A 27,909-nucleotide genomic window follows, 5' to 3' on the forward strand; every position below is an offset into this window, starting at 1 on the left:
TTAGGAGTAGACAGCCAGGTGGGGGTCCTTCTCACTGTCCTGTTTCACTAATACACGGGTGGAGTTGCAGGGGACGGCTAGTAGATAATTAAAGAAACAATGATCAGTGCAAAAATACATACAGTGATTTTTACTTACAGCACAGGTGTCAAACTCCAGGCCTGGAGGGCCGCAGTGGCTACAGGTTTTCATTCTCGCCCTTTTCCTAATTGGTGACTCGTTTTCACTGCTAATTCACTTTTTTCCCTTCATTTTAATAGCCCTGTTTTTAAGGATTCAGTCCTCTGAATTGATTTGTTTCCTCATTAAATGACAGCCAAACAGAAATGAGATGTGAAACAAGCTAACACATGACCAGCTAAACTGGGGCTTCAAACTCCAACCAGTTTCTTAATGAGAAGCCAATGCTTGCTGTTAATTAAACCCGTTATTTAATTATTCTTTCTGCCACAGCAGACATTTCCAAAACTGATGATTTTATGTTTTTTTTTAAGAACACCTTCAAGATGTTTTGATGAGATATCAGCCTTACTGAGACCTCCACCTTTCTCTGTTTTCAGATATTGTGTGATGGGCACAGGTGAGCTTGTCATGTGGCCCCTTTTTCGTGTCTCATTGTTTGGCCGCTAATTAAGGAAAAAGAAACAACTAAGGGGCCAGAGTCAAGTTAATTAACAGAAGTAATTAGCAGAAAAAAACTGGACACTAATTAAGAAGATGGTTAGAATGAAAACCTGCAGCCACTGCGACCCTCCAGGACTGGAGTTTGACACCTGTGCTGTAAGTAAAAATCACTGTATGTATTTTTGCACTGATCATTGTTTCTTTAATTATCTACTAGCCATCCCCTGCAACTCCACCCGTGTATTAGTGAAACAGGACAGTGAGGAGGACCCCCACCTGGCTCTCTATTCCTAACGTCACACTTCCTCCTTCCTGACTTACAGTAATCAACAGATACAAACAAATGCATAAACCCCAATAATTTTTCTAAATCTTGATTAGGGTCATATAAAGAGTGTGTGAGGTACTGTGTTATTATTACAAACTGATGGATGTTGAACCCTTGCAGTGTCTTTTGGGTCAAATTTAACTGCTTCTGTGTTTAAAATCAGTAAAAACACCTCAAATTTCATCTGCTCAGTATGAAACCTTGTGCTTTTATTCCCTCAAATAGTATCAAAAAGTAAAAACAAAAACAAACACCCCTTAATTTGTACAACTTTTAATTTATTTTCACCTTACCATATTCCACTGCATTCAGGGTAATTTGGCCGTTCAAAGCCCATAAAAACATTCTAAATGTCATCTGTTCAGCTCAGAATTGTTAAAGGTCAGAGTATAGTATCCCATACTTTATAAAAAGCAAAAATGTTTCCAAATGTCACATTTCCGTATACACCTGCTACACATTTTGAACACTGCCATGCCCATCGGGTCAAATGTGACCCAACATTGACTTTAGTGGCTTGTAGTCTTCATGTGGGTTGGTTTGTTTGTTTGTTTACAACTAATAGAAACATCCTACATGTCACCTGTTCTAAAAATGATAGCTATTGGTATTACCGGTTACGATAGTCAATGAATGCAAAACAGGTTTGTGGTGAAACATTTGAAGTCCAATGCACTAAAAATGGGGTGTGAGAATCGGGTCAGAGAAGATCCAGGAGACAAAGCATTGAGTGGGCACTGGAAGACATTCTGGGGTGAAGCTAAAGGGCTGGCATACTCTGCACACACACACACACACATGCACACGCACACATACACGCACACACACACACACACACAGTTTGAACTCAAAATAATTAACATGATTTCTGCTTTGTGATTAAAAGTACACTTTTATTACTTCACAGTCATTTTATTAATACATTTCAAACCTTTATAGATAGATAGATAGATAGATAGATAGATAGATAGATAGATAGATAGATAGATAGATAGATAGATAGATAGATAGATAGATACTTTATTAATCCCAAGGGGAAATTCACTAATAATAAATAAATAATAAATTCACTTTATGGTAGCATTATTCATTTTTTGCCATTTTTCCATTAACAGATATCTTAAAGTGCATGTTCCTTACATACAAAATTTTGTTATGATCATCTGTATCATTTATAACACGAGACTGGCTAGCATTTGTGAATTTCCCCTTGGGATTAATAAAGTATCTATCTATCTATCTATCTATCTATCTATCTATCTATCTATCTATCTATCTATCTATCTATCTATCTATCTATCTATCTATCTATCTATCTATCTATCTATTAAACCAAGCAATAGAAAAGTCACAAAATAGGACATACCTCCAGATGTGTCAGTGATTGATGTTTGTTGTTTCACTGTAAGCAGAAGATGAAATATGTTAAAAATTATCAAACCAATGAGAAATCTCCAGAAAATAATGAAAATGAATAGTTACTTATAGAATGAAATTAGTATCAATTAGTATCAATACTCCTGGTATTTTTATGAATATACAGAAACATAATTAAATTGTTTTAATAATTTTACATCATCAGTCCAAGCATAAGAATACTTGATTTGTTATTTTTATTTATTTATTTTTTATGGAGTCAGTTTCTCAATAAGAAAAAGCTTTCCCTAAATTTTTGTTTTACATATTAAGTCTTTTTCATATTGAGTCATTTATCTACTTCTTATTCACCTGCAACTAACAAATGTGTTAATCTTTATCATTAATCATTATGAACTGAAGAGAACCAAGGGAGGAGGTTTGGAATCCCAAAAACAGGAATCCGAAATGACAAAGAAGCAGGAGTCAAAATGGCGGTGAGAAGAACAAATCAAAACTGAGATTCACAAAGCAGAAAGGTTTATTATAATGGTTTCTTTGGAAGATATGAAGAGTCTTTCCTTAATTTGTCTGAAGACAAGGGGCAAAGCGGGCTCTTATCCTTAAAGAAGCCGACTCCCATTAGGTCAGGAATGGATCGATGGAGCACAACCACCAAAGACAGCACATTCCCAACGGCCACAGCGATGCACAAAGGAGCATTTGGTGATTAAACTCTCAGGAAGCACATTGGACAATGAAGACTTTGCTTCCTGAACACTTTCGGGTTTAACTTATGGACATAATCACAAAAATCTCCTTTAAATGTTCCTGTCGTATACTATTTAATTGTATTCCCCGCTATTGTTTTTGTGACATCCTCTTAAATGTAAAGTATACTCACACAGTACAGCAACTACAACTGATCTAACAGTAGGGCTCTACTACTAGGAACACAGATTGGGTACACTCAGTACTTTTGTTTCATTTGTGGATGGGAGAGCCGTGCTATTACTAAAGTATCTATCTATCTATCTATCTATCTATCTATCTATCTATCTATCTATCTATCTATCTATCTATCTATCTATCTATCTATCTATCTATCTATCTATCTATCTATCTATCTATCTATCTATCTATCTATCTAAAGAGACTCATTACATTAAAAAGAACTGCCCGCTCTGTAAGCATTTGGTTAAAGGCAAGAAAATGTGGCACTTGTTGACTCAACAAAGATATTTTTGCTCTTTTTTCTTATAAAACTTGGCCTGACTAAACATTAATGAGAGTAATGAATAATAAAACTGAAGAATTTTAATATCTGAGACAGATTTTTCCTCAAATAACTGACGCTAAGATTGAAGAAGGCAGTTTTGTTGGTTCACAAATCAGACACGTCATCAATGACAAGCAATCTGAGCATCTGCTAGTCGGGCCGGAGGAAATCACAATGAAGGCGTTCAAGGATGATGGTGAGAATTTTCTTCGCAGAGCACCAAACTACTGCACACCCAGCGGGTTGACGAGATGCTTCATACCTGCAAAACCATTAAATGCATCACTAAAGTTTCATTTTCTGAATTCACACTTGGACTTTCTCCTTGCTAATCTTGATGCAGTCGGTGCTGAACATGTTGAAATGTATGGAGCAAGAACACTGCCAAAAATAACTTGTAATGATTTACGACAAATTTGCATTTCACATGTGTGAATATACTTGGGTTTCTCAAAATTATGCTTACACTTCTGAAAATTACGAGTACAATTCTGAAGCATGAACAAACTGTCACGGGAGTGCAGAGCTCAAAGAGGGTTAGGATATTAGACCCGCTCACATAACGTTATCTGCGTTTGCATAGTCAAAGTCAAAGTCAAAGTGAACTTTATTGTCATCTCAACCATATACAAGTATACAGATAGACGAAATTGCGAAGCTCAGGGTCCACAGTGTAACAACATGACGTGCAAATAATAAATTAAAAATAGAATTAAAAATTTAAATTAAATTTAAAATTTAAATTAAAATTAAAACACAAACAAGACAAGACATTGTGCAAAGACAAGACAAAGAAGTAGCAGCAATATTGATGTGTAAGATATGCAATATAATAAATAAATAATAAATAATAGATATAGATAATACAGAAATTATCATTGTATGATAATAGTTGTTTAAGACGTGTAAACAATGACAGGTCAGAATGTTTCACAGCAGAAGGAAATCAAGAGTGTCAAAATCCTTTAAGGTCGGTAGGAGATTTTCAGTTATTTCCTACCTGCACACTCGTCTTTACAGGACAGTGGCTCGCATGTATAAAAGTTCTGTTTTTAGAGGTGGTTGAGGCCATGTGGAAGGTCCCAGGGGGCAGCCTGGTGTTAAGGAGTCTAACAGCTTGGGGGTAAAAACTCTCCTGCAGCCTGGCAGATCTGGCTCTGATGCTGCAGTATCTTCTCTTAGATGGCAGAAGTGTGAAAGTCCATGTGAGTGGTGTAAGGGGTCCTGCACAATGCTGCAGGCCTTGCGGCCACTGCGTTTGTAAAATATGTCCTGTAGTGAAGGGAGAGACACCTCAATAATGTTCTCTGCTGTCTTCACTATGCTTTGCAGGTGCTTGCGGTCGGATATGTTGCAGTTGCCATACCAGACAGTGATACAGCTGGTCAGAACACTCTCAATGGTGCCTCTGTAGAACATGGTGAGGTAGATGTGAACAGCTCAGAGTTTGTTTCCCCATCCCATCCTGTTTGCTACTGCTGGGAGATTTATTCGATCTGCCAAAGCACTCCGTTTTCTTCCCAAAATGATTGGTTCATAAAATGCTGTGTAAGTTTCAAAATACTAGGTTATTATACATTTTATCACAAGATAATAGGAAAAAGAATTTCTGTGATAACCACAGGTAAGATGGAGTGGGGGTGATTTTAATTAGTGGGAGGTTGCAGATAAAGCAGTCTGAAATATCTAACCTTGTCCATGTATGTGCACGCCCCTCTGAGTTTTGAACCCCGCCCCCTGAGCTCCATCTCCACCCCATCCCAAAACCCACGGTGAGGACTCAAGAGTTTGTTCATGCTTGAGAATCGTACTCATAATTTTCAGAAGCAAGTATAATTTTGAGAAACACAAATGTAATTCACATGTGTGAAATATACATTTTTCGTAAATTATTACGAGTTATTTTTCACAGTAATCTCACTCCATAAAAAGGTTTCACCAGGACACAGCAACAAATGACAAACAGAATTAGGGCAAATTGAGTCCATCAGTGCTGGCCAGCTATTGTTGGACACTGAAATGAGAAGCATCAGATGATGAGTACATGTGAAAATCAGCAGCAAATCATGTGTAGCTCACTTGAGCTAATACAATGCGTCATCATTAAGGGATTAAACACTCTCAATTTAATAAAAGTTAAGTTCATGTTTCTTTAAATTCCAATGTGATACAGGGAATTGGAAATGATGTTTGCATTCAGCTTAATGCCACCTATCATAAACACCAAATTATGATAATTAGGAAGCAAAATGTTTGAAAAAAAATGTTCAGTGTTATTCACGATTGAATGATTTACTGCTCTAAGCACAGTTCTACCTACAGCCCAGCCTTTCCACTTTTTCGAGGCAAAAATGTGTGCCATTATGATTTGTACAAATACTAATGTTTTCTCAGATGCCACTTTTGAATTTATGTAGTAACAACATCCTCATTTCCTCTTTCACTCTGTTGTTTTTTTTGTGTTTTGCTAACATGCAAAATATATAAATAATTTATAATATGATCTAAATTATAAAATTTATAAATAAAGATTGAGAAAAAAAAAATGATTCAGTCAGCTCATCTGAAAGTAGGTGCCCTAAAGTTAATTTCCATGTGGCTGTAATTGTATGTGCTTTTTCACGTTAAGCAGTCTCTTGCAATACGTGGTGTTCCTACTGGTTAAGATTCTGTGAAACTAAACTGGAATAAGAAAATAAATAACTGGTTGTAAGAAAACAAATGCTTAAAAGTTAATGTACTTTGCAAATAAGCACTGTATCAACTGGGATTGGTTTTGTAAAAAGAAAAAGAAAACAACAAAACTGAAAATGAAATGAAAAAGTCACAATGAGTTAAAATCATGATGAATTAAATGTGTTGAACAACAAATGAGAAGTGATGAGTGATAAATGTAAAGTACTGAAAGTATCAAAGAGTACAACTAATGCACTGAGTGACAAGTGAGTATTGATCTGTAATGAGAGGTGAGTAACTAGTGAAAAGTGACAAATAATATGTCACATATAGTAATACTAATGCTTGATAATGGTAGAAGTGAAAAATCACAATGCTCTAAAATGAACATCTGGTAATATGTTAAAGGCCTTATGTGTTCCACTGAGTTACCTGGCCTTAACAAGAAAGAGAAACTGCACAGGGTTCTAAAAAATGTGTAACAGACTGTCATACTGGTGCGCCAGAGTGTTGCCTTCCAGGCTCATATATCGTATGTGGCTCTACCTCGAGATGAGAGATAGGCTGTCACTAATGGTCTTGTCTCCTTTCTCCTTCACAGTACTGAAAAACTGCATTAGTCTGACCGATATAAATGGGAGACTTCGCCAGAAGGTGCCATGTCATTTGGACCTGAGAGCATGAGTGTCAAGGATGACCCCAGACCGTTCCTTCCAAGGAATGCCACTAGAGGGCAATAAGAGGCTATTAAATGATTGTTTATTGTAGCACTATTATTTGCGTATTGAGTTATTTTTTCTCAGTTGGCACCTCAACTACAAAGGACGTTCAAAATGTTTCTGCACTTTTTTTAAACTCTATTTATTAAGATTTTCAAAAACAAATTACATCACTTTTCTACATAGCCAGCTTCCTTTGCAATTTTCCTAGCATCGTACCAACTTTTTAATGCCATCACCAAAAAATGTTTTTGGTTGAGCGCATAGCCACTGATGCACCGCTGCTTTCACATCCATCACACTAGTACGGCCATTTTCAAACATTTCAATCCACTCATAGACGATTCCATGAAAGAGAACTTTATCCCTATACTGAGCACACATGCGGAGAAGCGTATTACAGAAGCTGTCCCTCTTTGGTGCAATTTTCGCAGCCATCTTCACCACAGGGTGACAACTCTCATACTAAACAGTAAGGACACTCTCCCACACGACCAACTACTACACCTCCTGACTTCACCATTTCCAACAAAAATATTAAATTGCAGAAAATTTTTGAATGTCCCTTGTATTTTGGGACTCGCTTTGCCTTACCACTTGTCCCACAACACAGACCATAAAACTAGCCTGATAAAACCTGGTTTTGGAGATCACAAGAACTTCCTTAGCTAATCTGATCCAAAGTATCAGCCTATGTTAACTAGCTCCTAATGTGCACCAAAAATCACATTTGTAAAAACAAAAGATCAAACAAAATTATTCAAATAAATAAGAATACTGTGGCAAATATGAACCACTAAAAATTTCACAGTTCTCCGAAATGCTTAGTAGAGGTGATTATTCCATGAAACCCTGGGCTAGTAATAACACTTCAATAGAGGCCCACTGAATCAACAAGCTAATTAAAAGGGCAAGCTCAGTTATAAGACACACTCTGGACCCCCTGGAGGTTGTAGTGGAGGAGAGAATGAGAGCAAAACTGAGTTCCATTATGAACAATGCTGCACATCCTCTCTCTGACACAACAACAATGAGGACTTTCAGACAATGAATTATTCAGCAGAAGTTTGTCAAGAAGTGCTACGGGGCTCCTTAATTTCAATTTAGGCAATATGCCTAAATAATGAACACCTCACTGGGACTGGGACTGCCAAGTCAGAAGCTTTCTTTTTTTTTTAAATTTTCTTTCTTTTTAGTCATTCTGGTGTGTGTTCAGATCATATATATATATATATATATATATATATATATATATATATATATATATATATATATATATTGTAGCAGTTAAGGCTTTTGTCCACCTCTTGAACCCTCAGGTACCACTCGAGACACGAGGTAAAAGTATAACTATTATTTATTTTATAATTATACTGTGCACCAAGCACCCTCCACTCCACACTCATATAATCAATCCTCTCAATAAACCAATCCAATCCTCCTCGCCCAGATACTTTGCCACCCTACCTCCCAGCTCAGCTCAGTGTACTGGGCTTCCCATAGTCCTTTTATAGCCCCTGACCCGGAAATGGTTCCTGGCCAAACCCACAAGTCCGTTTTCCTTCCGGGTCAGGGCAAACAGTCCTCTTCTTCAACCCGGGAGCACGTCGTTCCTTCTGGACACGTGATGCTGACGCACTCCCGGGTTATAGGGCACACAAGAGCCCACTAGCCCCCCTACAGCGACTCCCGGTGGCCCCCAAGGTATCCAGCAGGGCTGTGTATATAAACTACAAAGTCCATAAGGCCCTGCTGGCATTCGGGGCACCATCATGCTGTCCGGAGGGCTCCTCCTAGTGGCCTGGGGGTGGCGACCGGAGTCCATAGCCGGTCGTCCATCACCATATATATATATATACATATATATATATATGTGTGTGTGTGTGTGTGTTTCCGAGGAGGTTATCCATCCCACTGCCAACTTCTGCCAATGGCCATGTCCCCTCAAACCATCTCTACTCCATCATCATCACCTCCTACCACTTCAAGAATGGCCAATCATGTCTTGCATATGAAGACCTTTGAGAAGCTGGTCCTGGACTATGAGTGCTCTTGTGGTAGACCACCTGGACCCACTGCAGTTTGTCTATTGGTTATTGACTTTAGCCTCACCAAAGAACCTCTATGTCCAGTCAGCATTCAGGGATTGGATGTAGGGGTAATGCACTCTTACAAGTACTTGGTGGTCCACTTCCATGACAGGTTGGAATGTTTGTCTGAGCACAGAGGAACTCTGTAAGAAAGGATAGAAAGGCAGGCTCTTCTTCCTTAGGGGACTGCACTCCTTTAATGCAGGAAGTGACATCCTTCACATCTTCTATAACTTGGTGATGGCCACTATGATTTTCTACGCTGTTGTTTGCTTGGCTTCAAGAAGGACAACCATCTCTGCAGCAATCCACCAATCAGGCCTGTATGGTAGAGTGGCCAGACGGAAGCCACTCCTTAGTAAAAGGCACATGGCAGCCCGCCTGGAGTTTGCCAAAAGGCACCTGAAGGACTCTCAGACCATGAGAAAGAAAATTCTCTGGTCTAATGAGACAAAGATTGAACTCTTTGTGTGAATGCCAGGCGTCACGTTTGGAGGAAACCAGGCACCACTCATCACCAGGCCAATACCATTCCTACAGTGAAGCATGGTGGTGGCAGCATCATGCTGTGGGAATGTTTTTCAGCAGCAGGGACTGGGAGACTAGTCAGGATAAAGGGAAAGATGACTGCAGTAATGTACAGAGACATCCTGGATGAAAACCTGTTCCAGAGCGCTCTTGACCTCAGACTGGGGTGACGGTTCATCTTTCAGCAGGACAAAGACCCTAAGCACACAGCCAAGATATCAAAGGAGTGGCTTCAGGACAACTCTGTGAATGTCCTTGAGTGGCCCAGCCAGAGCTCAGACATGAATCCGATTGAACATCTCTGGAGAGATCTTAAAATGGCCGTGCACCGACGCTTCCCATCCAACTTGATGGAGCTTGAGAGGTGCTGCAAAGAGGAATGGGCGAAACTGGCCAAGGATAGGTGTGCCAAGCTTGTGGCATCATATTCAAAAAGACTTGAGGCTGGAATTGCTGCCAAAGATGCATCGACAAAGTATTGAGCAAAGGCTGTGAATACTTATGTATATGGGATTTCTCAGTTTTTTTATTTTTAATAAATTTGCAAAAACCTCAAGTAAACTTTTTTCATGTTGTCATTATGGGGTGTTGTGTGTAGAATTCTGAGGATAAAAATGAATTTAATCCATTTTGGAATAAAGCTGTAACATAACAAAAGGTGGAAAAAGTGATGCGCTGTGAATACTTTCTGGATGCACTGTATATAGCACGTTAAGCACAGTTTAAGAACTTTATTATATTACCTGAACACATACTGTAGCACATGGTACCTCCTTTGCATAATGGTCATGTCTGTTCTGATTGGTGTGCTTTACATGAAGAGCTCACAATTAGGGAAAAACACAGCAGCCTCCAAACTATTTGTATTTAATACTAAAGTGCAAATACAGTAAAACCCCACAATAACACAAACTGAGAAATTAACGTGGTCTTCCTTCCTCAGAAATGATCACAAAAATGAGAGTTGCTAGTTTGCTTGAGCTGAGATTGTCCTCACTAAAGTGTGTGCCACTGGGTGTTGATGATACTCACAAACTGTGCTCAAATCATGCGGTGTTGCAGATAGCAATGACGTGTTCTTAAATTATTCTGTTTAACTACAAGTCATAATGTTATAACCATCAACACAATCTGTATTTAATAATCTAATTCCAGCCCCAGGTAGAAGCATACAGTACAGTAGAAAACACAACTTGAGAAAAGAATTAGAGAACTAAGTTGAATATTCTTATCATCGCCCTTGGGTTCAGCTTCAGAGACTCAGTCAGTTTAATTTTCTTGAGGTCCCCCTTAACTTTTAGACCCCCATTTTGCTATCCATGTATGATTCACATCAGCTCAGCAATTAAAAGATCTTAAGGTTATAATAAATAAAACATTATAACTTCTCTTACCTTCATAGCAGAAGAAAGTATTTACATCACTGCAGTACCTACTATGCCATATGTATGGGGACACATAACACAAGGCCATGCAGTCGAGGGCATCTATATGTGGATTTAGAAACGTTGTCGCTGTCCCATCTGACCACTTCCAGGCATAGTTGTAGAGGCCTATCCAGACTGTCCTGCCATTCGCTAAATTGTAGATGTCATTATTTGTGATGTCACTGTTGATGGTGACGAGGTCAGAGTAGTTTGAACGACAATAGGCTTGTGCTTCACTCCATGTCTTTTGTAGCTGGATCAGTATATATTGATATGAGTTGCCACTGGTGTCTAGTGAAAATAAACACAATCCTTTAGGAACATTTTAATGGACACTGTCATATTCATCTGTCATTTATATTCTTAGTCAGGTTTTTTTTTTTTAACCAGTATTGAGTCGCACAGTACAAGGTAGAGAGAGACAAGCCCTAGAAGAGAAAGCAGTTCATGGTGGGGTGCGGTCACACATACTGTTAATACCCACACTCACTCTCATCCATACAAGTGTTTTCAGGATGCGTTATAAAGAAGAGTTTCTTTGCCTTGTTCACACTTGTTGCGCACAACGCATTTGTTAGTTTGTAACTATTGGTGCTCAGTGAGTGTCAGAATGTCTGTGTACTGCTGTCCTGACAGTTGGGATAAGTCGGACTCCTATCACTATCTTAATCATCATCAAAATATTCATCTTGATATAAATCTAGTTGTTTTAAAATATCAGCAGCTTTATACCTTCTTCATGATGTCTAACTACAAACTGCCTATTTATGAGCACTATATTCCACAAGCTATTTCCACCAAAATAAAAAAAAAGACAATTATATGGCTATCCACTAGATGGCAGCACTCTAATTAGTAACAGACTCAACAGAATAGCTAACCAGAAAGATGGCTGCATCTCTAATGGCTGTGTACTTAGGGTTGCCAGATTAGAAAATTAGAAATACGGGACACTCTTAAAATCTCTCTCAATATTACTATATATATAAATTTATACATGCCCCCTACACAACCAGACCAATATTCAGGTATTATATAAAAGTAGAGACATAAGTTAAAAACATAAAGCAAGGATTTTAATGGGTTATGAGGAAAACAAAAGTAAAATCATTTGAAAATTATTTAATGCAAGGTAAAAAAATACTGTAAAAGTGAAATCATTTGAAAATATTTATTTAATACAGACAACAGAGAAATATTATTATTATTTAATACAGGCATTTAGAATAAAAGTGGGCCGTGACGAGTAGAAACAGCACACTTTCTGGACACTGTATGTTGTAGTGCTGATCCAGAACTTCACAGCAGTGCGGCTGGAGAGCAAAACGTTAAGAGTGTCGCTGTCCTCAGCCAACCAGAATAAGTTGCAAACACGAGTTTCCTCATTACATTTGAGTTATTTTCATCAAGAGAATCTGAGAAAAGAAAGTATAATTACTTATAAAGTTACAACTAAGTACCATAAGAAGGTAGTAAAAATATATTTTTATTACGAAATTTGAAAATAAACTAAATACGGGACATTTGGGTGTCCCTGAAAGGTCAGTACGGGACAGGGGACAAAATGATAAAATAAGGGGACATGTCTTGCATATAAGGGACGTCTGGCAACCCTATGCATGCTAAGATAGTCCTTCTTTATTATCTTGCATTTGAATAGGCTCAATGAGATACAATTTAACTTGTACCTTGTATTCAAAGTGTTAAAGGAGAAGTTTAAACTTATTTCTTCATAATCTGCTATATAAGGAGACTGTGGAATATTGTGGGTTCACTTCCTGGTTCCTCCCTGTATGGATAGCGCTTTGAGTACTGAGAAAAGCGCTATATAAATGTAATGAATTATTAATTATTATTATTATTATTATTATTATTATTATTATTATTATTGGGCGGCACAGTGGCGCAGTGGTAGCGCTGCTGCCTCACAGTTAGGAGACCTGGGTTCGCTTCCCGGGTCCTCCCTGCGTGGAGTTTGCATGTTCTCCCCGTGTCTGCGTGGGTTTCCTCCGGGCGCTCCGGTTTCCTCCCACAGTCCAAAGACATGCAGGTTAGGTGGATTGGCGATTCTAAATTGGCCCTAGTGTGTGCTTGGTGTGTGGGTGTGTTTGTGTGTGTCCTGTGGTGGGTTGGCACCCTGCCCAGGATTGGTTCCCTGCCTTGTGCCCTGTGTTGGCTGGGATTGGCTCCAGCAGACCCCCGTGACCCTGTGTTTGGATTCAGCGGGTTGGAAAATGGATGGATGGATTATTATTATTATTGGGCGGCACAGTGGCGCAGTGGTAGCGCTGCTGCCTCACAGTTAGGAGACCTGGGTTCGCTTCCCGGGTCCTCCCTGCGTGGAGTTTGCATGTTCTCCCCGTGTCTGCGTGGGTTTCCTCCGGGCGCTCCGGTTACCTCCCACAGTCCAAAGACATGCAGGTTAGGTGGATTGGCGATTCTAAATTGGCCCTAGTGTGTGCTTGGTGTGTGGGTGTGTTTGTGTGTGTCCTGCGGTGGGTTGGCACCCTGCCCGGGATTGGTTCCCTGCCTTGTGCCCTGTGTTGGCTGGGATTGGCTCCAGCAGATGCACGTGACCCTGTGTTCAGATTCAGTGGGTTGAAAAATGGATGGATGGATTATTATTATTATTATTATTATTATTATTATTATTATATATCTACTCTCTATGTATAAAATCCTAAGCCTAAAAGTGCAATGATTTTATGTGACGTTTTCAGGTCACTGATTAAGAAAAAGGTTAGAATGAAAATCTACAGCCACTGCGGCCCTCCAGGACTGGAGTTTGAAATCCCTGCTATATACCACGGAAATACTGTAAGTCTGACTTGAAAAATACCAGACATGTTTGATAATACAACATTGAACCACTAGATGGGAGCAGAGTTCATAAATTAGTTTCATGGACAATTCTTGTCAGAGCATTTGGTTCTAAGACTTGCTTTTAGAACTTTTGTATTCATTTTGAATATCTGTTCTTTAATTCCTAATCAGTTCAGTCAATGCCTATCCTGGCAGCATCGGACACAAGTAAGGAACCAGCCCTGAACTGGGCACCAGCTCATTACTGAGACCACTCAGGCACACACCTGTTCTGACTCCTGAGGACAGAGTTGACAGTTTATAGTGTCATTATTGTCACATGCACAGTGACCAGTGAAATTCTCACTTGCAGCGATGGCACTCATCACTCTTTAAGTCTGTAGATATAACATTTTTATAACACCATTTTACTAGCAATAGTAGTCACCATGTTCATAGAAAAAGATGTTTTTAACCTATAAGTTAGGACAATAGGGTCATTCTGGTCACAAGTATAAAGTAAAATTCTTGTGTTAATTAACATGCGACCTGTTGCCATTCTCCAATGCCATGGTGAGTTACTAATAAGCCCAACCAACATTATTTTGGGATGGAGATCATAAATCCACAGCACTGGGCAAGAAAGTGCAAAATCCACACAAGACGTGTTCACACTGGGAGCCAACCCTGGAGCACTGGTGCTGGGAGACACTGCGCCACCATGACTTTGAATGGGAATGAGAAGAATCCTTTTAATGTGTGTTTGATGTTGAAGCTCATAAGCAAAAAGGGAAAACTCATAAATGCAGGTCTTATAACTTTGTGCAAACAGTAGCACACCATCGATCAAATCAATCAACATTGAAACACAACAAATGGAAACCAAATTGCTCCACACAAACTAAGAATAAAAAACAAGTTTAAAATAAAATCAATAAATATAATAAATAAATGTATAATAAGCTACAAAAATTAAAGTAAAATACATAAACATAAATGATAACGTGCCATTAACAAGAATACAATAAAAATATGATACTACTACCTTTAAGACCGTCCTTAGGTCAATAAGAAAGGAAAAGATTTTAATGGAGTTTTAAAAATGTTGGAAGACATAATGTAGAAGGGTAGACTACTCCATAGAACAGGGGCAGCCACAGACAGCACATGAGCCCCCTAAACCTTCAGCCGAGACTGCGGGACAGAACCATTTTTTCAATCAGATTAGAGGTGCTGCGGTGGGTTGGCACCCTGCCTGGGATTGGTTCCCTGCCTTGTGCCCTGTGTTGGCTGGGATTGGCTCCAGCAGACCCCCGTGACCCTGTGTTCGGATTCAGCGGGTTGGAAAATGGATGGATGGAGATTAGAGGTGGAGTCGAAGTGAAGGAGATCCAAGATATACAGTGATAAGGTACCATGGAGCACTTTAAAGACAAGCAAGTCTGAGATAGTGTAAACCTGCAGCGGCCTCGCTAATATGGCCTGGCTGCTGAATATCTGGAATTTCTGAATACCCTGAGGTTGTTAATGTGTATAGTATGCCCTGATGAATTTGGCTGTCTATAACCTTAAGGGAATTACCCAGCGTTATCCTAATTTGGGGCATTCATTAGAAAAGTAATGATTTACTTAGTGATGAAGAATTACACAGTTAAAAAGATATTTGAAAAAGAAGATGCCCATTGAGGGTAACTGACTCTATCCCTTCTGGCTGAAGCTCCATAAAACTCGAAGACATCAAGAGGAGTGTCGGTCGATGATAACCACAGCGACATGCAGGATGGAGCTCCATGCACTTTGAAGGCCACAAATGCCGCATTCTGATTCTTGCTATTTGTTTTGCTTTCCACAAGCCATCAAGCGCCTGTTTTTGTTTTTGAACTATTTTTACAACTTTTACAGCTGCATTGTTGAGAACATCTTGACCAGCTGCATCACTGTGTGGTACGACAACACTACTGCTATGGACCGCAAATGCCTGCAGAGAGTGGTAAAGACTGCTGAGAAGATCACCAGGATCCCACTGCTCTCTTTGCAGAGCATCTACAACTGCAGAGTCCGTAGGAGAACTGCCTCGATCCTCGGAGACCCCACCCACCCCCAACACAAACTGTTCACACTTCTACCCTCAGGCAGGAGGTATAGAAGTATGAAATGCAGGACTTCCAGGCTAAAGAACTCTTTCTTTCCCAATGCCATTAGACTCCTAAATAACTGACTGGAGTTTATAACCGTGGACCACCTCATTCTATCTAACTCACACAACTGTATTTGACTTGTCCATCACACACCTACCTGCACATTACACTTTAAAATTCTATTCTGTTTTTATACTTTATGCTGCCTCTGTTACTTATTATCTATCTGCTACTTATTATTTATGTTTATCTTTATACAGTACGTTGGTTTAGTCATTTAATGTGGACAGCAAAGAAAGAATTTCATTGTACAGGGAAACGTGTTTCCTTACTGTGCACATGACAATAAACTTTAAACTTGAACTTAAATAATTAAAAGGGGAGGAAAGGGTTGGTACCCCAACATTTGCTTTTTTTGTGCACTCCTTCCTTCCCTTGCATGATGACACTGTCTAACTGATAGCTGTTAGGTTTTATAAATTTGGGAATTATAACTCGCTTATATTTTCTACTAGCCATTTCCCGTGGTTTTAGTGAAACAGAACAGTGAGGAGGGCCCTGCCCAGCTCCCCACTCCTGACATCACACTTCCCCCTACCCTCTGCCTCAGATTAGCGTGAATATATTGCTTCTGCAAGTGAACTATGATTCTTAGCACGATGAGAGAAGTTGCAAAATCAACTGGAATGTTCAAAAACCGGATCTAAATTAGAATATTAGAACACTCTAGACGAGAACAGGCCATTCAGCCCAACAAAGCTCGCCAGTACTATCCACTTATTTCTTCCAAGAAAACATCAAATCGAGTTTTGAAAGACCCTAACGTCTTACTGTCTACGACACTATTTTTTTTTTTTGTTCTTTATTTCGTCTTATACGATTTCTCGTATTAGAAATTTGTTAGTTTTCGCATACCCCTTGGGGTAAGAGCGCAGGGTCAGCCATTGTACAGCGCCCCTGGAGCAATTACAGGTTAAGGGTCTTGCTCAAGGGCCCAGCAGAGTAGGATCTCTTTTGGCAGTGACGGGGATTCGAACCGGCAACCTTCAGGATACCAGCGCAGATCCTTAGCCTCAGAGCCACCACTCCGCCCTTGGTAGCTTATTCCAAGTTTCTGTCATTCTATCGTAGTTCTCTCGTTCGCTATCTTAGCAGAGGTAAGATACGCCCCGAGGCTGGTGCGTGAGTGAGGAGGGCCCCGCCCCCTTCCCCTCAGCCCGCTGCGTCTCTCTCGGATTCGCACAAATCAATCAGTACCGCAAGCAAACTATGATACTTGGCTTGATGAGAGAAGTCGCAAAATCAACCGGAATGTTGAAGCAAATTATAGAAACAACCCGATCTAAATCCATTAAGTAGTTCTCTCGTGAAAAGCGGTCAGACAGACAGACAGACGTTGGATTTTATATATATATAGAGATTGAGCTTTTCACTTGTGGAAATCAAGTTTGCACCCTTGTCCTGTAACACCACAGACTGATGCTACTCAATTGTGTTGACTTCTTTTATAAGTCACTTTATAAAAGCACCTGCTAAGGAAATGAAACTAAATGTAGATCAGCACTTTCATAGGAAGGACCCTGGATTGTTCCCAGTATGTATCTCTACCTAACTGGTGTATTTTTATAATGAACACACATTGTGTTGGTGTTTTTCATGGAATTGAACGCAACCCCAGAACCCCTCTATCTTAGATAGTATCTTCATTAGACATTCCTTTCTCACTCCATGCTACAATCAAACAGCCATAGCAGTTGGTACCTGTCATGTAGCAAATGAATTCCAGTTGTAAACTGCAGTTCTCCGTGAGCCACCAGCCAGTTGGGTCCAACCTCGTGCATTCAAATTCATTTATACAACCTTCACACCAGCTGGTGTAGAGAACGGCATCCCCGTTGGACCACTTAAAGTTATTGATGCCCCGGTAGAGCCCAATCCAGATGTGGGCTACTGATGTAGAATTCATGAGCCAGTCATACAGAAGAAGGTTTTCAGCTTTGCTGTCAATGGTTGCCAGATCCACGTAGTGGTTTCTGCAGTACGTCTGGGCATTTTTCCACGTCTTTAGTAATGGAACATAATGGTAGTTTTTGCCTTGACAAAATATAACTTCACAGAAGCCTGTAAAACAATCAGATTGTTATTTAAATGTACAGTTTGCAGTACCAGTTGAAAGTCATTCAGCTTTATATGGTGTGATGGATGGCAGGCAGCTCAACCCGGTCGGAATGCCCAAAGAATAAAAGGATGGGGGAAGTCCGCTATGTGTGGACACTACCTCTCCCAAAGTGCTAGATGGCAGTTTCCCTGGACTGCAGGGGTCCCCTGGATTCCCGTAGGGTACTATGAGACATGGATTCCGACAACGCAACCCTACTGAGTACCATGGGTGCCGCCAGGGATGCTGCAAGAAGGACTGGTGGAGTCATACCTCATCCATCGCCCAGAAGTACTCCCAAATCATGAGGACAGAATCTTCGAAGTACTTCCGGGCTGAAGTAAAAAGCAAGTTCTCCATCTGACCCAGAAGTGCTGGCAAGTCATGTGGATGGAAGAACAGAAGCACTTCCAGGTCAAGTACTATATAAAGGACTACTGTGAACCCAGCAAGCGAACCGGAGTTGGGAGGTAGTAGACAAAGCTTGCTGGGAGGAGTGGAGGAGATATATATATATATATAGAGAGAGAGAGAGAATTGTGTTGATTATTGGTGTATTTGCCTGTTTATTGTGGCTGTGGTGCTTTGGGCACTCTTTTCAAAAAGACAAAATATTAAAATACTTCTTGGTGCTTTTAACCTTTGTCCTGTATGTCTGTCTGTTGGGTTAAAAGAGGCAACAGTGGCACCTAGTGTTCACAATGGACTGATTATAGACCCCAGGACGAGGCTGCAGTTAACCGTAGGTCACATGCACATTCACTCGTATAGGGCCAGTTTTGAACAGCTAACATGGACATCATTTGGACAGAGAAGGAAAATTCTAGGTCTACATGATCAGGCAATGATCAGATTCTGCAGCTGTTTGCCATGAGTTTTCATTTTAGAACCTGATGCTTGATTTTATATACTTTTATTGAATTTTAAATATGGTTAATACACTTTAATGTAATATTTATATCATCATCTCTTTACCATTTTCTATTTTTGTTTTCTTCTGCACTGGTATGATTCTGGTGATACTAATGGTGCTGTCATCATGCCTGCCGCTGCCCCTGCAAGATCCTGCCTATTCCGGTAGTCCAGATGTGCACTTTTTGGGCTAAAACTCTTAAAAAAGCAAACTAAATCCCCACTGATTTTTAAATACAGGTTTCTCTTGTGGCTTTTGCATTTCCTGTTAAGTTTTCGTTTTGTTACAGTCAGGGCCTCATTTGTGGCTCAAGGGGTTTCTCTTTGAATTGTATCTACCGTAGATACTCGCGTATTAGTCGATCTCGCAGATAAGTCGAGTGTATTTTTAAGCCGAAAATTATGAAATTTGTTATGACCCACGTATAAGTCGAGGGTAAAATTTGACAGCTAGAGGGTGACAATCAGCTGTTAATGGCGACAAAACTCACTGTCACATCACAGGCATTCCCTCTGTGCTTGGAGAAATGCTAGACTTGTTGACTCGGCAACTAATCCTTGCGTGTGCGTGAGTTGCGAAATGTAAACAAATATAAACAAAGGCAAGATGGCATCGATATGTCACAAGGGAGCGAAGCAAGTGCAGAAAAGAAAACACTCGGCAGACAATGTTTTGCACATTATCGCGGAGTCGGACTCTGATTTTTCAGAATCGGATTTTATTGACAGTGATCAGGAATCGAGCAAGAGAGTGAGAAGCCGGCATCAGCTGATCGGACAACAGCTGATGCCACGCCAGCTGAACGCATTCGCGCAGCCGATGCACCTACGGCAAGGTTCGTGTGGGAGGAATACCCTGACATTGATCCGTGGGAGCCGAACTGGCTACCAGACTTCACAAGACAGCATGGCTTGCTGTTGGACACGACAGATCACCCGCTGCTGGACTACTTCAGGCTGCTCTCTCCTGATGCTACTTTTCAGCTACTGTCAGACAAGACAAACAGGTAGGCAGAGAAATTTTTTGAATCGCGGGCTGCGCTTGCATCACATTGATAGCGTGAGTTGCCTTGGTTCTTTTGATTCCAAATCTGGTTGCACATGGCAGCTAATGATATGTTTGTTATCCAAAACCTGCAAAAGCTAATGCTCAAATTCAAGTATTTCACAGTTTAAAGAATTATTTAATGAAATTAGAAAAAAAACTAGCTAATTAGCAATAGTATTGCTGGCTTATAATTATTTCAAAGACCATGGGAAACGGCAGATGACCGGTGACTTAACGCCGTGAAGCGTTGAGTGTACAATGTCATTACCCAAATTCTATGGACAATTGTGTTGCCCCGCAGATAAGTCAACCCTGTTTTTTTGAATGAATTTTAAGGCATAAATTTTTCGACTTATATGCGAGTATAAATGGTAATTGTTGTCTGTTAAGTATTATTTTATTATTGATGTTTATTACTTCTCTTATATTATTGTTTTTTGTTTAACATGTATTTCTTTAGTCTTATGGTCCTTGGATTTTATGTATTGAATCTAGGGGGGCAGGGCCACCCTATGTGACAGCTATTAAGGGCTGTTAAAATTGAGATGGCCTCTGGGTCAGGGCTGAAGCATTGGCTTCTGGTCAAGTCTGGTTGACTCTTCTTTGGATTTGCTTTTTGGATTTCATTTTTGTTTTCCTATTAACCTTTATGTATGGACTTTTGGTTCATTTTTGGATTGCTGACTGTTGGTTGTTATTTGGTTCGTTTTTGGGCATATTTTACTTTAGATATCTTTTTGCTTCAGTTTTACTTGTTGCTTTTTAAAAAGAAAATATTAAATCTTGAAATCTATTGAAACTATAATGCTGAAAATGAGCATGTTGAATTTTAAAAATAACCAGGAGGAAAGACACCATCAAAGGACGCACAATGGTATTAAAATAAGTCTCAAATAAAGCATAGTAATTTTTATGTTTAGTCGGTGCCACCCACCATGAAGCAAGTCTAAATATCAGCCTTTGCCCATGACTAAAATAGAAGATAACATTGCACAAGTTAATAGCAGTAACTTAAATCCCTTTTTTACGATACACCTCCTTATTACAAGATAGCAAAATGTGTTCCAGTTAGTGATGAGCAGAACAAGTAAGTTTTGTTTCGCAAAACTAACAATTTTTTTCTGTGATTTTGTAACATGACTCAAAATTAAGTATTTGGGGGTAGAAAACAATGAATATCATTCTCTAAAGACTCAATCACATTTCCATATTTGCCTGTAATTGTCTGCGTACTCGTAAAATCAATTCTATTGATTGACATCAATGCATCATGCTGAATGTTTTCCACACACACGTTGCATGCCACAAAAAGTGTCCCCCAACATGCAATGGCTGTGGCCACATTAATGGTGGTACCCACTGAAAAATAAAGGAAATGATAAAATGTTTCACAAAGAAAACAAAAGTTCTTAATGTCCAGAAACAAGACAGCACAAAGTACACAAAAATATAATGAGTTCCTAACAGACGATGAGCAATGCTGAAAGGACTATTAAAATGGCAACTTTAGACCCATTAAGATAACAAAAAGAAAAATCGGACACATTGCAATTTATTTTCCACTTCAATTGACATGAAAGTAGACCCCTTGGCCTTTGCTTGCTGCAATACGTGTTTAAATGTTTTAGCTTATAGTAGATGGGTGCGACACCTCAGATCTAAGAAGTTGTTTGTGAACTAATCTTAACTAACAAACCAAGCTGACAATCACAAACACAAAAGTGACAAGTGACCTGAAAGTTCAAACATCCAGCAAATATGTGGCTACCAGGATATCTGAGCGCATGACAAAGTGTCTGTCAAAGGTTTTCTTGAAAGCCAAGATATCACAGCATGTGAGTGAGACGGCACAGATCCTAAGAGAAGCAGATGTGGGTGAAATCCCAGCTATCATAGAGTGGTAAGGAAGTGCTGTGACAGCGGATATTTAAAAAGTCACAGAGTCTCCTTATTACCTGCAGCTCTTCACTTGACTCTGGAATACACCGTGTGAGCCCAACACCTCAAAGATGTCTCTACTGCTTCAAAAGCCTGGCTGTTTTCAAGACTGATTGGTCGTTCTTAGGCAACAAAACTGTTACTGTCTCTGACTGTGGAGTTAACATAAAGCGCCCATCTTTATATATAATATGCTATCATGGCTGTTTGTTTGTCTGTCCAGGATTTTAAATCACCTGTAGCTCGCAAAACCGTTTGAACTACTGACCTGAAATTTGGTACACATATACTACATGATGTCTACTTTCCGCTTTCAGGATTGACCTCAAAGGTTATTCCTCTTTTTATTTATTTTTTTATTATAGAATCAACTCCTGGAAGCGGCCAGCATAGCTGCCGTGCGGTGCATGCGTATGGGCGCCGTTCTCATCCCTACCACTTTTGCCGTCACTTCTCCTACTTCTTCATATCTTAAATCATTGTTGAGGCAGATTGAACACTTAAGTGCCAGCTTAAGTGAAAAATGAAGGAAAATGTACTAAGTATTGTGATACAAACACTGACTTAATCAGTTTTAATGCGAAGAGATGGCGACAAAAGAAGAGAAGAAGCGGGCCGCTAGGGTGGAGAAAAGAAGAGCTGCTCAGGAAGCAGCAAGTGCATCAACCACTGAGCAAACGAATGGTAAACGTACAGAGAAAGAGAGAGGATGAAAACTAGGAATGCTCAAGTCAAGTGGATTCACTGCACGTTATCATGCAGTGCGCCTTTACTGGTAAAAAATATTCACTCTCTTGGAAGTTCTCACATTTTATTATTGTACAACTTTGGATCACAATGGATTGAACACCCGCAGGGGCAAATGAAAGTTGGAGTCTGGAAGTGCCATCCTGTTGGGGTCCCTGAGTGCCATCAGAGGGCGCCGTGTGGACCTTTCTGATTTCTACATGACCCAGAAGTACTTCTAGGAGACACACTATGTATGGCCTTTGTCATTTCAGATGCTACTGATTACATTTCTTTTTGTTTTTTGCCAGTTTTAGCACAGGCAGGTGAATTGACTTGCTCAGGGTCACAAAGTGTCAGCAATGGGATATAAAAACACAACCTCGGGGTTTGAAGTCCAAACCTTTAACCTCACCATCTCACTGCCTGCCTTAGCTAAAATGACACATCATTGATATACAGTTAGGTCCATAAATATTTGGACAGAGACAACTTTTTTCTAATTTTGGTCCTGTACATTACCACAATGAATTTTAAATGAAACAACTCAGATGCAGTTGAAATGCAGACTTTCAGCTTTAATTCAGTGGGGTGAACAAAACGATTGCATAAAAATGTGAGGCAACTAAAGCATTTTTTTAACACAATCCCTTCATTTCAGGGGCTCAAAAGTAATTGGACAATTGACTCAAAGGCTATTTCATGGGCAGGTGTGGGCAAGTCCGTCGTTATGTCATTATCAATTAAGCAGATAAAAGGCCTGGAGTTGATTTGAGGTGTGGTGCTTGCATGTGGAAGATTTTGCTGTGAACAGACAACATGCAGTCAAAGGAGCTCTCCATGCAGGTGGATGAAGCCATCCTTAAGCTGCGAAAACAGAAAAACCCATCTGAGAAATTGCTACAATATTATGAGTGGCAAAATCTACAGTTTGGTACATCCTGAGAAAGAAAGCAAGCACTGGTGAACTTGGCAACGCAAAAAGACCTGGACGTCCACGGAAGACAACAGTGGTGGATGATCGCAGAATCATTTCCATGGTGAAGAGAAACCCTTCACAACACCCAACCAAGTGAACAACACTCTCCAGGGGGTAGGCGTATCGATATCCAAGTCTACCATAAAGAGAAGACTGCATGAAAGTAAATACAGAGGGTGCATTGCAAGGTGCAAGCCACTCATAAGCCTCAAGAATAGAAAGGCGAGATTGGAGTTTGCTAAAGAACATCTAAAAAAGCAAGCACAGTTCTGGAAAAACATTCTTTGGACACATGAAACCATGGTCAACCTCTACCAGAATGATGGCAAGAAAAAAGTATGGAGAAGGCGTGGAACAGCTCATTATCCAAAGCATACCACATCATCTGTAAAACACGGTGGAGGCAGTGTGATGGCTTGGGTGTGCATGGCTGCCAGTGGCACTGGGACACTAGTGTTTATTGATGATGTGACACAGGACAGAAGCAGCTGAATGAATTCTGAGGTGTTCAGAGACATACTGTCTGCTCAAATCCAGCTAAATGCAGTCAAACTGATTGGGTGCTGTTTCATGATACAGATGGACAATGACCCAAAACATACAGCCAAAGCAACCCAGGAGTTTATTAAAGCAAAGAAGTGAAAAATTCTTGAATGGCCAAGTCAGTCACCTGATCTTAACCCAATTGAGCAGGCATTTCACTTGTTGAAGACTAAACTTCAAACAGAAAGGCCCACAAACAAACAGCAACTGAAAGCCGCTGCAGTAAAGGCCTGACAGAGCATTAAAAAGGAGGAAAGCCAGCATCTGGTGATGTCCAGGAGTTCAAAACTTCAGGCTGTCATTGCCAGCAAAGGGTTTTCAACCAAGTATTAGAAATGAACATTTTATTTCCAGTTATTTAATTTGTCCAATTACTTTTGAGCCCCTGAAATGAAGGGATTATGTTAATAAAATGCTTTAGTTGCCTCACATTTTTATGCAATCGTTTTGTTCACCCCACTGAATTAAAGCTGAAAGTCTGCACTTCAACTGCATCTGAGTTGTTTCATTTAAAATTCATTGTGGTAATGTACAGACCCAAAATGAGAAAAGAGTTGTCACTGTCCAAATATTTATGGACCTAACTGTATGTTTTATAATGCATGCATGTACTGTATAATCTTACATATTCATAATTATGTGCTAATAAGCGCCTCTGGGGGTCTTTTTTGTCCTCTACTATCAGGCAATTCAATGCTACCTCTCAAAGTTCATGTTGAAATTTCTGCATAATATTTATTTATATGTATTTTTTATATTTTTTAAATTTATATATTTACTTATCGCTTAACTGCTTGATTGGCTGTATGGTTATGTGAGTCTGTTTCTTTATTTTTTATTTTTGTGTTGCAGTATGCATCAGCATTTACCATTGAATCAATAAAGTTTATCTAATCTGATGTCATCTAATATTCATATAGGGTATATGTATGTAATATTTACACAATAAATCTAATGAAAATACTACTACATTTTCCAAACAGTTATTTTAAACATATTGGTCAAAAGCAAGTCATTTATTTTATATATGTGTCATTTTTTAAACACTAATATCATATTAAAGACAACCTGAATTAAACCATGGACAACATTTTTATCAAATCTTAAAATAACTTTAAAATAAAGTAATAAAAGTAGATTATTTAAATACATGTGTAAAAATAGTTTAAAAATGAGTTTATCATACAATATTTTTATTAATACTATATATAAGTAAAGAATTAATATTATATATACAAGTAAATAATAATAATTATTATTATTATGACTTCTTTAAGATATGTTGTCAGATATGTGTTTGGCATTGACTCCATTTATTGTGTAATTTATTGTGATTGGTGAATACCAATATTGAAACCAGAATAAAACAGATAGTTTAGTTTAATTTACATTTTAAACAAGTTTGCAATAATTAAATAATAAAATAAATAATCAATACTTACAGGCCAACACAAGGACTATAGTGGCACTTTTCCTCATTCTGAACTAATTTCCTAGGACTGTTGCACATCGAGTAGCTTTTTCTTTTTGAATGTGGGTGTTGAAGAAAAGCACATTTTCCTAAACGTGTGATTTTTGGTTATTTTGCCGGCTCATTTAACATGCACTCCAGCTTAGCACATCAAGAACTGAGCCGAGTTTTGTTGCTCCACCAGGGCATTGACTGAAATGCTTGGAATTGCTTTTCTTGAATGTAATGTAAGTGAGCTCTGCTCCGTGATTTTTGTGAGATTGTGTAGTTGTTGCCCATTTTTTCCTTCACCTCAGGTCTTTTTGGATTGCCTGGCCTAAAAAAAATCAAAGTCCACCCTGAGTTGAGCACTAAAGGGTGACCCAGGGGAGTATGCCAGGCATGCAGTGAAGACAGGACTCTACCTGATGACCGTGTATTGGGCACAAAACCAGTGCAACCTCTGATCTGACCCACTTCAAATCCTGCTTTGAGGGATTTGGGTTTTAGCCCTCATGATCCTGATGTGAAGAAAGATGGTAGATAATAGATGGATGGATGGATGTAGGGATAAATGAGTGAGTATAGGAGAGCAGCTGATGAAGGACTGGCCCCCAAGCCTGTTTTTCCCACCTTACACCCAGTTCTTTCAGATACAGTAGACACTGCCTCCCATGACCCTGACCTGGATTAGTGTTTAAGAACAATAAATGGATAGCCAGACAGAGATGTTGGGCTATAATGGTGTGATTAATGACAATTTCTAAAATGGAGAAGAAGGGTGGACAGTGACCATATTATCTGAGCGGTACAATAAAGTCCATGCAACCAATGCGTTGTGTGGCTCAGTTTTCCATTTGCTGTCCAGTTCATGGTGAGGATGTTTCACAGGGGGCTACAACTACTGTATATGGAGGCTGCCACCTCCAACTGAGAGCTGAAAGGAGATCCTTAATGAGAACTTGCTCCAGAGAGCTCAGGCTTTACAATGACACCAAAAGCACAAGGCAAAGACAACACAAGAATGGCTTAGGGTCAACTCTGTGAATGTTCCTTGAGATGAACATCTCTGGAGAGACCTGGGAATAGCACTGTCCACAGATGGTCTCCATGCAATCTGGCATGAGTTTGAGAGGCCATGCAGACTGCGCCCAGTCTTGGTGTTGTTCCTGCTTCATGCCCAGTGATTACTGGGATTGGCTCCAGCTTGTCCTGGATAAGTGGGTTAAGAAGGTGGATAGATGTTAATTATACATATTGTAATACAGTCAGACTGAAGAAGATAAAGGGTCGGGGCACCAGCTGGATGAACCCCATTTAATAGGCACACTTATTAAATATTACAATAACAATATGCGATGAAAATTAAAATATGGATTTCGTAAGTCTATTTTCTCCTTAAAAGGTGGCTACCAGAGATGTAGTCCTTATCATCCATTTGCGGGTTCCTAAATGAACGCTGGCTCCTTGGTGTTGATGTTTTCATTTGCAGATTGGGGCGGAACAGAAGCTTCACAATGTCTGAAGAAGTGATGCTACAATTCTTCTGGCCAGTCGTCATCATCCATTCTGAGGGTATAAGTGGAGAAGGAGTTAGTGATCACAGCACCACCCCATGGTCGGGAGGTCAATTACATTTCATTTCAGAGCCTTGAAGATGCTCGCCAATTGCGTGTCTCTGGTAGTATTCATTAACAATTTGTCTAACTTAGAAGAATGTTAACACTTTTTCTGCTAGGAGCCCAGATTGCCCCCAGATTGTCAATGTGTGTCTCAGGGCTTAATCGTGAGTGCAGATGAGTTAGAGGACTGACCTTGACAGTAGTCCAACATAGCAAACATCTGTTCTTGGGAATATGTGTAAACCAGAACATTAAAAGCAGACACCAGGATTTTACGCATGCAGATTTCAAAGTTCTGAAAGGCACATTCAGCTCTAAGGAGAAGCTTGACCTCAGCATGAATACCTCTCTGACCCCTATCAGCGACCTTAATGTTACTATGGCATCTGTGAGACTTCCGCGGGTTCATTGTGAGTTCAAAACAAAATTTCACAGTTGGTTCAACATTACAAGAAAAAAACGCAAAGTCCAGCTTATCAGGATCTTTTGAGATTCATATTTATGACATGAATGTGCAGAACGTTTATCAATGACAGGAAAAGACTACAAAAGGTTTCTCTGTCAGG

At 39.6% G+C, this 27,909-nt stretch overlaps 1 protein-coding gene across 1 annotated transcript; it reads right to left on the bottom strand.

Annotated features, from left to right (window-relative positions):
• On the bottom strand, window positions 1-27,752 carry LOC114641974 (macrophage mannose receptor 1-like). Its single transcript, XM_028790983.2, has 6 exons — window positions 27,536-27,752; window positions 27,135-27,290; window positions 17,729-18,088; window positions 10,995-11,318; window positions 2,319-2,354; window positions 1-77 (listed from the first exon to the last, which is right to left on the bottom strand). The coding sequence occupies exons 1-6, from the start codon at window positions 27,750-27,752 to the stop codon at window positions 1-3; spliced, it is 1,170 nt and encodes a 389-aa protein (XP_028646816.2).
• Window positions 27,753-27,909: the final 157 nt, after the last annotated feature.

Source organism: Erpetoichthys calabaricus, chromosome 2 (genome assembly GCF_900747795.2).
Source record: "Erpetoichthys calabaricus chromosome 2, fErpCal1.3, whole genome shotgun sequence".
Taxonomy (NCBI): domain Eukaryota; kingdom Metazoa; phylum Chordata; class Cladistia; order Polypteriformes; family Polypteridae; genus Erpetoichthys; species Erpetoichthys calabaricus.

Bases quoted from the DNA above. Each gene is read 5' to 3' on its own strand.
- LOC114641974 (XM_028790983.2), bottom strand. From the start codon at position 27,752: ATGAACCCGCGGAAGTCTCACAGATGCCATAGTAACATTAAGGTCGCT. The intron at 27,291-27,535 runs GTCAGTCCTCTA...TTATACCCTCAG, and splicing joins TATGTTGGACTACTGTCAAG to AATGGATGATGACGACTGGC. The intron at 11,319-17,728 runs GTACCAACTGCT...TATTTTCACTAG, and splicing joins ATTCATTTGCTACATGACAG to ACACCAGTGGCAACTCATAT.